Source organism: Lingula anatina, chromosome 9 (genome assembly GCF_051362555.1).
Source record: "Lingula anatina isolate TDL-2025a chromosome 9, LinAna3.0, whole genome shotgun sequence".
In the NCBI taxonomy this organism is placed as follows: domain Eukaryota; kingdom Metazoa; phylum Brachiopoda; class Lingulata; order Lingulida; family Lingulidae; genus Lingula; species Lingula anatina.
The window spans coordinates 11,636,907-11,647,887 of record NC_141775.1 but is presented as its reverse complement, the minus strand read 5'-3'; the positions used below and the strand labels follow the sequence as shown (position 1 = coordinate 11,647,887).

Genomic DNA, 10,981 nt, shown 5'->3' with positions numbered 1-10,981 from the left:
AAGCTCGCAGTTTTACAGGTATTTTACAGGTAAAATCTACATTCAGTCGTTCAAAGGACGCACAAGGGACGCAGACGTGTTTACACTGAAACACAATTTAATTGCTTTGGACACTAATGGGCATCCAGACTATATTTATGATCGTAGAAGGGACGCAGAAAGGATGCAGTCCGGGGTATAGGGGCCTTCAGCTAGTCAACCGAAAAAAAAGACTAGGCTGAACGAATCTCGGTTTGTTTTATGAGTGAAACACTCTATAAACTACACAGTGCAATGGGCAATTCACGCTGCATTATCTGACTGGTCGCATTTCAAGCAATAAGCGGGAGACACCATTTGGCGTTACTTCTGACATGGCGGCTTTCTCTAAGATAATATAGAAGACAGGATGAGATAAGAGGACACGCAAGAGAGTGTGAAGACAGATCAGGAGATGGAAAGAAGGTGCAAAGAGATACACGATGAGAAGGAGGGAAGGGATGAGGAGATAGAGGATGAGAAGGAAGGAAGGGGTGAGACCGTGAAGAAACATACAGGAGAGGAGTTGCTGAAGCTGAGTTCTCGGCAGAAATCCTCATTAATGAACGGTGCTCTTGCCAACATCGCTTTATCCGCTTGCTACTCTGTAATGCAACCATTTCTCCGAGATGAGGTAAGTGAGAATTCATTGGCTCTTTTTATAGAAATTGTCTTTTTTTATTGTTTTGTTTGATGTCTGTTGAAATGGAGTCACCCAAGATGTCCTAGACGCAATGTCATACGTGACCAGAAAACGTACAACAACTGCATAAAGTTGGGCTAACCTTGTAGCACAAGGCATGAAATTTGGTGCGCCGTAAAGCCTAGGTCCCAACCGAACGTTCGGGCTGCTACGTGTGGTCTACGGCAAAAAATGGGGAAAACGTGGGAGTTCGTGCGTGAGGAGCACGTCCATCGTGCGACTTTTGGAGGACGCGAACAGCACCTAGACTAGCACTTTTCACTAATTACTTGATTTCTCCCCTGCAATCTAGCTACGTTCTAGCCGGACGCAAGGAACCTAAAATCCGTGCGTTCAAAACGTAGTTGGGACCTAGGCTTAACAGAAAGCAAATCTTTACAAAGAGGAGCCATTGGTGGTGGTGGTGGTGGTGGGGGGGGGGGGGGGGGGGGGGGGGGGGGGAGAAGTGAACACAGTTCATGGGAAATAAAACCATCAATTCACAAATCACCGAAAATAATATTTTACTCATATCTCACTGATAAAACACGAAAATCAAGAATCACCGGCTATCGAATCTTTCACAAAAGGCGAAGAATGAAAAGCCACATGTACAATTCACGGGAAATGGGTGCTTCGCGAATCACACATTAAAATAAGTTTTTCTCTTCTCAGGAATGAAAATGGGTCTTTCACTGGTAACTAAAATACCTTATCAGACCCTTTACTATAATAACACGCAACGTATGTTGAATGCATGCTAATGTGCATAGAACAGGGGATCTAACAAAAACAAGAAGAATATTAACCGTGGATGTATGCTGGCAGCTTTTTTTTCGTTGATGTGTGATACTCACTAATCTGTCATTATTTTTTATCCAACTCACCTCCAAATCCCTTGAAATTCAATTTGATTTTATGCAAACTGACCAGGAGTTATATTAATGCACTTAAATCAAATTATAAAATTAGTTACCTATCATAACCTCAATATGAAAATAAAAAAGGCTTCAAGGTCACATGTATGTTTTATATGAATAACATGTACCGATATAATGTTTTCAACCATTAATATAAACCGTTTGTGTCCGTTAACGACCTAGTTAAGGTTAAAGCAATAATAACTCTTCGTTTCGGCCAAAAAATGAATTTTCCTGGAGTAAACAACAATTTTTCCATACTTACCAATGGTTATTGAATCCATTTTTACATTCAAAGTTAGTCCCTGGTTTTTTTCTAAAAAGTTTGTTTTTTTGTTAAAATCTCTTAAGAGATTTTAACAGAGTATAGACATCAATGGAGGTCACGTGGTCTAAAGACAAGTTCAAATATCAGAATAAAAGCTATAACTGCTGTTTTTGTGGTAAAACAGAATATATTATATTTCTATGAGTTATTCACAAGGTTTTTTAGCGTGAAATATAGGTCTCATACGAAGAGTTATTATCCCTTTAAATGCATTTGTGCTATCTCACCGCCTTATTTGCATTTTTATTCCTCAGGCAATAAAAAAGGACGTGTCTCTGACAGGTGCAGGGGCAATATTTGGGTGTTACGAGGTCGCCATGTTCTGCTGTTCCCTTATTATTGGCTCACAGGTACTTTAAGTCGGTTAATTGTTTTTTAGCATGTTTCATCTTCCTCTTTTGTTTTCTAGGTTGTAACTTATTCATTCAAACCTATTATTGAAATAAATTCAATTTCAAAGTGACTTTCAATAACATATTAAGAAGTTATGACAACATTTCAAAAATGACATAACCTATTTCATCTCTTGAGAAAAAACATTGAATTTTTAAATTAACTTATTTTGTTTTAGTTATCTCGCATTGGATCTAGGCGTTGTTTCTACACAGGGACACTTGTAATTGGTATCAGTTCGTTGGCTTTTGGGTGCGTAACTATTTGTCCACATGGAGTCTTTTTCTGTGTTATCTTGGGAGGGAGATTGAGTTTCTTTGCTATAGTCTAGTAATGAACGTTAGACTCCACCCCCCTAAAATGGCCCTTTATCAAGATGTAAGCTATCCAAAACAGAAAAAACACGCAATTCTTCAATAGTTTTGGATATGTTATACCTTGTTGATGAAACAAAATGTAAAAAATAAAAAGTTAAAAACTATGGTAATTATATTTTTATGTAAATGTCTAGCATACATATGTGTTGAAACCTATGTTTAAACTGCGTAAGGTTGTCAATCAGAGCATGGTCAAAGTATAAAGGATTAGTTTCATTTCTTTCATTCATTAAAAAAAATAAAAAGAAAATATTAATTAATAAAATACCATACAGGAATCTTACCTGGTTTAGGTGTAGAGTTTTAGTTTTTTAGATGCCTGCCCTCCCGGTGACTCTTTTCTTGGGCTAGCTATATCAATACGCGTGATACAATCAATAGGCGCATCGATGTCTTTTACGGCCAACTATGCCCTAGCAACAAAGGAGTTTAGGGATAACGTAGCAGCAGCGTATGTAAGTAGATGACAATCCTTAGTTTTATATGATGCTAGTTAAAAAAAAAAAAAAAAAACACTTATCAAAAATTTGTTTGAAGCACAAAATAAAAAAAAAAATTAAATAAAATACTAGTCACTAGTCAATGGGGCAATCGTGCGGGAGCGAGTTATACATGTATGTGCTTAAAACTGAATGCGTAAGATACGTATTCAATTTTACGTAAGATTATATTATCTTTTTTTCAAACATTTTCTCTAAGTATCAATATTTGGCAATCGTCAGATGATTACAAATTTTAATCAAGTATTTCTACATAGGCCTATGTATATACTCTATACATGTATGCCTTTATTTAAACAGTGCACATATCCGAAAGTCGAATAAATTGATGAAATTGAATTTCACTTTGTTAATACATAGAATCTTTTTACATTCTATTTCGTGTAAGATTCTGTTTAGATTATGTTACGTGCATCTTAGTTTTGACATTTCACTCTTTAGGGTTTTTTAGAAATGTTTGCAGGACTTGGTCACGTCTTGGGCCCCCTGGTCGGTGGCGGCCTCTATCAGGTGGCAGGGTTTGGCCTGCCGTTCTTCGTGACAGGACCAATGTCCATTGTCATAGCAGCTGTGGCTTTTTTTACCTTACCAAGCGATAAAGAAGAGGAAGGTAACTTGTCACAGCAATATTTGCTGTCGTGTAATGGGAAATTTCCGCCGGTTATAATTGAAAGCGCTGTTTGGGTACCTGAAATTACGGTCACATATTTATTAAGTTTTAAGCAGACTTTTAAATGCACATACAGAGGTATACCTTGGGCAGCAAAGAATCCAAATGACCAATTTGTTGATGAAGTCGAAGGCACAAGGCAAGAAATGCCATACATTTCACTGACCATAGGTGATAATTGCATTAGAGAAAAACAACTCGAGGATTTTGTGAAAACAGTCAAAATAAATCGCAAGAAACAGGAGAAAACAGGGAATATACTGGACCGCGTCACAGAATTAAGACGCGTTGAAAACCTTAGAAATGTTAAAGTGTTGACAGGGTTAGAGACAGTTTAACGGACATAATCGCGCCTTCAACAGTCAGCGGGAAGCCTGAAGATGGCATGGGGTTATAGTCAGTGTAATTCAAGGGTAATCAATTCAACCATAACGTGTTCCCTCATATTTATCACTTTCAAATGCTTTCTTGAAGTTTGTCATTTTATTTCATATAAGCTGTTCAACCTTTTATTCCCAGAAATGCCGTCAGACTATGGACAGCTCATTAAATTAGCAAAGATACCCGCCATACCTCTGGAACACCTAGCAGTTTGGGTAGGATTTGTTGGACTAAGTGCTTTAAGTCCCACTCTAGGAGGTCATTTACAGAACGTAAGCTTTTTAATCACAAAGTCATCGAAATTTAATTTTCATAAAACTTCCTATATTATTGTGACATAAGAGAAACGAAAGTTTTCTTCGAAAAATATTTGCGTCTCCAATTTACTTATTTTATGAATTATTTTCAACTTTATGACGCCTAGGTCATGAATATTGTATAAATATTGCATTTGCAGGTAGATGCATCTGTCCAAGGTAACCATATAATGATCGGCCTGGCGTTTGCTCTGTGTGGGATCTTTTACACGTTCTCAGTACCTTTGTTTGGCTGTATAACAGACAAATGCGTAAGTTGCTGTATATTCCTTTATTTCATTATTTCTATTTTCCTCTTTATTCTTTACATCATGTAGTTGTACATCTGTTTGGCCAAAGCCACATAAAATTGTACCTGACATCTTTTTTCAAATAAAGTTAGACCGAAACAGACAATTGCAAATAAGTAAATAAAATGTTTCATTTAAATTTGCTTATCACAGAATCCATTTTGGTAAAAAAAAGACGAACATTCTGGGGAATTTTATGATGTTTGCAGTTTCTGAAACAGTTACCTGGTGTGGACAGAAATGTCACCACGATAATAAACCGATGGTTTTCTAAATTACAATGCTCTGCTATACTACATGTACACTATGCAATGCTATGCCATGCCAAGCCATGCCAAGCCATGCCAAACCGTACTATACCATACCATAACATTAAGCCTCGGTCAAAACCGGCCTGTTTGCGTCCAAATTTTGCGCAGAATCTCACGTGCCGCGCAAGTTCTTCTTGCGAAATTTGGAATAATTTTCACCACTGCAGCATCGACTCGCCGAATTGCCAGAAGGCTGGGTTGTTCCATGAAAAACATACAGAAGGTTGGGCAACATTATCCCAAACAGGCACATGTCGGTAAGGCCGACCGAAGAAAATCACATCCAGAGAAGAGAGAATATTAATGCGTTTTTCTCGAAGAAAACGTTTCGTGAAATTTAGGAAGTCGACTGCAACATTTAACATGCTTAGCGGAGCGAAACAATTTGAATCTTAAGTAAAAAATTGCAACCCGTTTTTCTTTACAGAATCACAGGAAGGTGATTATAGTCTTGGGACTCATCGTGACAGCTTTATCCTTTACCCTCATTGGACCCTGGGTGCCCCTGACTGATCTATTTCCAAACGACAAGGGGTAGGTATCAATGTCATTAATTTTAATTCATGCCAACGTCAATTTTTGATTGAAATATACTTTTGCCAGGTAAAAATATTGCGTATCGACTTAGCTAATCGACGATTTTCCTAAATGTAAGAACCATATAAATTGATAAAATGCGTTCTTACTAAAATACCTGTTCTTTAATTGTCACATCTGAAAAATCTACGAAGAACCAAAAGCTGTTCTGTAGTCTCACTGCATGTAAACTCTTAACTTTGGATTTCAGGGCAACGTGGGCTGTTTTCTTGGGGAATTGTCTATGTGGGATTGGAACCGCCTGTATCAATGTAGCTGTCATGGCGGATTGTGTAAATGAAGCCGTGTAAGTTATATGGAATTAGAAGAGCTTGCATCAATGTAGCTGTCATGAAGAATTTTGTTTTGTAAATGAAGCCGTGTTAGTTGGAAAATCTATTAAGACCCCATTAAGACCCCATGCGCCGTTTCCGTATGTTTGTTTTTCGGAAAGTGGACTAGGCATCAAATAAAAATTGCACAAAACCTTTTTTGGGGCTCGATCAAAAAATGTCACCAGTTTTCAGTGTTCTAGTTAAAATGTAATTTATTTGTTACATGACATTATTTTCGTATTTCCTTATGTAAGTCTAGTTCTTTATCACATTTCATTACAGTAATTGATAATTTTACTCCATTCAGCTGTATTGTTATCACATTTTCTTATGCTAGTTGGAATTACTTGAACTCATCAGTTTTATTATCAGTTTTTTTTTTATTTAATTGCAGATCCCACGGTTTACCAGATAGCATAATCACATATGGTAATTTGTCAGCAATATTTGATACATCTATGGGTATGGGGTAAGACTTTGTGTGGTTCCTCTTCGTTTTCATTGCTTTGTCAAATCAGTAAATGAAACAGTTACGTGAGATTATCACACATATGTTATTTCTTCTATAGAATTATTGACAATTAAACCAGTGTTGTAGGCTCTGTATTAGTTAATAAAATACTAAAACGTGGTAGATATTCACATCATATTGTAACAATTTTTCTTCACATGACTCAAACGTGGGTCAGAGGTCAAATTGTAGTCAGTGCTGTAATATACTGAAACAACTAGGTTATAATAAACGTGTTTTTTAATGCAAATGGCTCTTTATTTTACTTAAAATGATATCAGAGTAAAATAGCAAGCAAAATTGAATTGTAGATTTTCATAGCGTCTTAGATTTTCATAGACAGTTTAAGTCAAAAACGTACGTCTTGTGAAAGAATATTGGGATATCCCCTTTAAAATATTTATTAAGTCAAAGGAAAATGAGCATTAAACTCGCATTTATGCTTTAATTTTATAATTAATATACTTCACGCAAAATTATCTATAAATAATATAATATAATATAATATAATATAATATAATATAATATAAATTTGAAAAATTTTCTTCATGTTTAAGGAACTTCATAGGGCCGATAATTGGAGCAGCCATCTTGGAACATAATCCATTCAGCACGTTATCGGGAGTCCTTACGGGGCTCTGTCTGGGAGAAGTAAGTCCTGTCAATCCAAAACAGTAACTAAAAGTGAAACGAGTTATTTTTTTGTGAAGTGGATTACAAACCCTTATATGAATCACACTTTTAATGAAAGGAAAATAAATAACACGTGCTCTTTTTTTACACACACACACACACACACACACACACACACACACACACCCTCTCTTTCTCTCTCTGCATTGTGTTTGAGGATCTTTTATAGACATTCTTACATGATTCATATTTCCAAGGTATGGATGCGGCAAATGCTTGTACAGTACAAACGTATATTTTATTCATATACTGATTACTATATGAGTGACTTGTGTCCGTTTTCAGGCTGGTCTCCTCCTTCTATATTGTGGGATAGTCTATGCAGTACTTACAAAGAGGCGTAACAGGTCCGGATACAGCAGTATTGGCAGTTCCATTGACAGTGCCACTTACAATTACACTCATAACGTCAAGAGATTACTGTTATTGCCACCAACCCCATGTCCAGTAACAGAAAAACATTATGTACAATCAGAATGAATGACGCTGCCCTCAGTTTTAACTAGTCACAAAGCTAGATTGTAGTTCGCCATACCTGTAGATCTGTCAATGGTTGAAAAAAATACGTGTATCACAAATTTTGACGCTCACTGATTGGTCGAGAATGGTCACATGCATATAAATATCAGATTCATTCAATGAGAGATTAAATGGATCTGATATAAATATATAAATATCAGATCCATTTAATCTCTCATTGGGTCAAAATAGATTTGGAACTAAAAGGTTAAATTTTTTTATGGAAAACATATTCTTGAATTCTAATGTGTCTTGTTTTCAACATTTGTAATCATGTACGTAACAAAACATATAGGCATTGTGTTTCGGTCACCTGGGGTTATACAACATTGGTCAAAAAGGTTGTCCCACCCCCATTTCCATGTACTTTTATTTACAAATGATCACCTTACAGGTGTAAATTGTTAAAAAAAAAACGGTGCTTTTTATACCAGATACCATGTTTAACATGATAAATGGTTAAAAAAATACAAAATAGTAGTGAAAATATACACATTTTATACCATTTAGTCAAATTTATAACAGGTGCCCCCTCAAATCCAATGTTTCACTGTGATTTCCACATATGTAAAGAAGTGTATATTTAATTAAAAAGACGCCATCAAATGTCACCAAATTTACACACAATTAGCATTAGGATGTGCTCGTTTAAGGTCACATGCCTTATAGCGTGTGCGTCTACCGCGTACTGTAATTATATCCTGTAGATGGCGCGACAAGCCTTCAACAAGGGTAAAAATTCTGTTTCGTGGGATATTATCCCATTATTCCTTAACAGCTTGGGGGAGTTGGTCCAGATTATTTCGGAATTGGTTCTCCAATTTTAGGCTAAATACACTTCCTTCTTAATCATATTCTGGCCTTTTTCAGGACTTCGTGCAAATTCGTGTCGTTACCAGATTCTGTCCTTTTCAGAGCCAATCTGCACGTCCTTTACCAGTTTCTGACCCATTTTAAGGCATCGTGCACATTCGTTTCTTAACAAGATTAATACCTTTTCAGGGCCCCTTGTACACCTTGCTTCACAATTTGTCTCAGTATTAGACCATTTATGTCATTTCATCTTATTTATATTTCCTGTCAACTTTTTACGACACGCGTCTTCCCTGCAGGGGCAAAATAATGAAATCTCGGCTCGAGGGGTAACGAGTGGGGAGGAGTGTGAGAGGCGAAGAGACCATTACAGGATTAAGCGGTCTTCCTTTCATGTAGGTCCGTCATATTTAGGTCGCGGCCGAGCTACACCTCGGCTTTTCTCGATCTGAAGGGTCTCTAATACTCCGTATTTTCTACCCCTTTTGTAATAGTATCTAAACAAAACTGACTCGGCTTTTCAGATCGTTTATTATTCTATCCCTTCCTAGCAGATATTCCAGCAGATGGGCTGTCTTTTCTTCAAGCGCTTTTATGCACTCGCTTTGTGCATTGATGATTGCACGCATATCTAAACCCATAGTTTGTTTTCATAGCATTCACCTTCTCCTCTGCTAAAACTGATATCTCTTTGCAAACTTCTCCTTTCGTTGTTATCACTGATTTTTTTTGCCCCTCTTTGATTTTCAGTTCTTTCACAATGTCTGTCATTTGTACCGCAGCTGTTCAATAGACATGCTACCCACATGGAGCTGCGTAGGGCGAGACGTCTTCACTAACGCATCGCTCGGGGATTGGAGAAGACTGTGGGTTTGGTGTTGAAAGATCGTCTGTGCTACCATAAAAAAACATGGTTTACGTCTTCTAAACTATTACTAAGCTGCTTATGGTCGTGGTTAGGTGAGCTGGTAGCTCTTCTTTTCTTACTTTTATCCATTATCAAGGAGCGTCACCGCAATAATTACACTGTCATCACATATAATCTTTATAAAGTAGAGCCCGCAGCGTAAATGTATTAGCTGGGCTCTACTATACCCTACGGCATATAGCTGATGACTGCAGTCCTATTGTTGTTCTATTGTGTGAAATTCTAAGACGATTTGGTGAAAGTCAATGCCTACGCACTCTTGATGTATTTTCCAAATCTCCATTCAATCACATATAACACCACAAACTGCTTAAATTCAGCTAAAAGTTCAAAATTGTCACCAGTCTTCAGTTCTGATATATTCACATGTATGTACATACAAAATCAGTTCGATATAGGTTTTAACAGCGTTGGATTTCCAGAAAATCTCACCTTACGATTCGAGGCATGTTTCCAACAACAGGTTTTATCTACGTGTCCACATTTTCATTATCAGACTGTTCCCCTGTTCTGCATTTTTCCCTCGCACAATAATACAGATGTAAAAAAAAAAAAATAATAAAATAAAATAAAATAAGAAAAGAGGGAACCGGAGGAGACAGGTTTGTGCCGAAAGTGACGTGTAGTGGTGAAAGACGTGAAGCTGAGTGGTTAATTTTACATGATATGCAAACGTGTTAAATTCCCTTGACGCTCTTTGTCTCGCTGTCGGTCGATTCAGCATATATTTCAAAACAAATTGACAGCAAATTAAGCACAATTTTGCACTTTCATGTTTCTTAACACGTTTTCATATCATGTACCTTTAATATTTAAGTGTTCTCTGTCCAAAATGCCAAAAGAAAAAATGTTATTTCACATTGTTGTTGGAAAAAACGTTTTTTTTTTTCGTTCAGCGCACGTCTTCACTCCCGCACCTCCAGCTAAAAATGACCATTCAGCTTCAAGTCTTACACTACTACACGTCACCTCTGGCACAATCATGTCTCCTCCGGTACCCTCCCCTTTAGCAAAATATCAGGCCTGCCGCAACTCTCTCACAAATTCACTGAAAATTTGCTACAAACTCGCTGCAAGTTCGATGCTAATATGCTGCGAATTTGCAAAGCTAATATATTCTTGCAAATCTGCTGCTAATTCGTCACTAATTTGCCAGAACAGAAAGACATCTGTTGCAAACCTGCTGTAAACAAATTTCTCTTGTTAACTCCTGCAAGCTGGTTGCCGCACACTTGTAGTTTGCTGCAGTGTTGCCGCGATATTGCTGCAAACTTTTCATTTTGCTAAGGGCTTTTGTTCTTAGAGATTAAATAACACCAGTCAAAGAGTACGTTACCGTCAACCACCAATCAGTACAAGTCTTAGTCAGTGAACCCGATTAAATTTCTGCTGTCTTTAACCCTCGGTAGGTGGCGGCTC

General features: G+C 37.1%; 1 protein-coding gene across 1 annotated transcript; it reads left to right on the top strand.

The window, feature by feature from the left end:
• Nucleotides 1-7,927, top strand: LOC106151657 (MFS-type transporter SLC18B1-like). Its single transcript, XM_086996168.1, has 12 exons — nucleotides 1-652; nucleotides 2,203-2,298; nucleotides 2,520-2,593; nucleotides 3,026-3,173; nucleotides 3,660-3,828; nucleotides 4,408-4,541; nucleotides 4,727-4,837; nucleotides 5,615-5,721; nucleotides 5,975-6,070; nucleotides 6,493-6,567; nucleotides 7,167-7,260; nucleotides 7,588-7,927. Exons 1-12 carry the CDS (start codon nucleotides 434-436, stop codon nucleotides 7,780-7,782), a joined length of 1,518 nt encoding a protein of 505 aa, XP_086852294.1. The 5' UTR covers nucleotides 1-433; the 3' UTR covers nucleotides 7,783-7,927.
• The last annotated feature ends 3,054 nt before the right edge of the window (nucleotides 7,928-10,981 follow it).

Coding starts and splice junctions, on each gene's coding strand:
- LOC106151657 (XM_086996168.1), top strand. CDS start 434: ATGGAAAGAAGGTGCAAAGAGATACACGATGAGAAGGAGGGAAGGGAT. Junction 2,299..2,519: donor CCCTTATTATTGGCTCACAG/GTACTTTAAGTC, acceptor ATTTTGTTTTAG/TTATCTCGCATTGGATCTAG. Junction 6,071..6,492: donor GATTGTGTAAATGAAGCCGT/GTAAGTTATATG, acceptor ATTTAATTGCAG/ATCCCACGGTTTACCAGATA.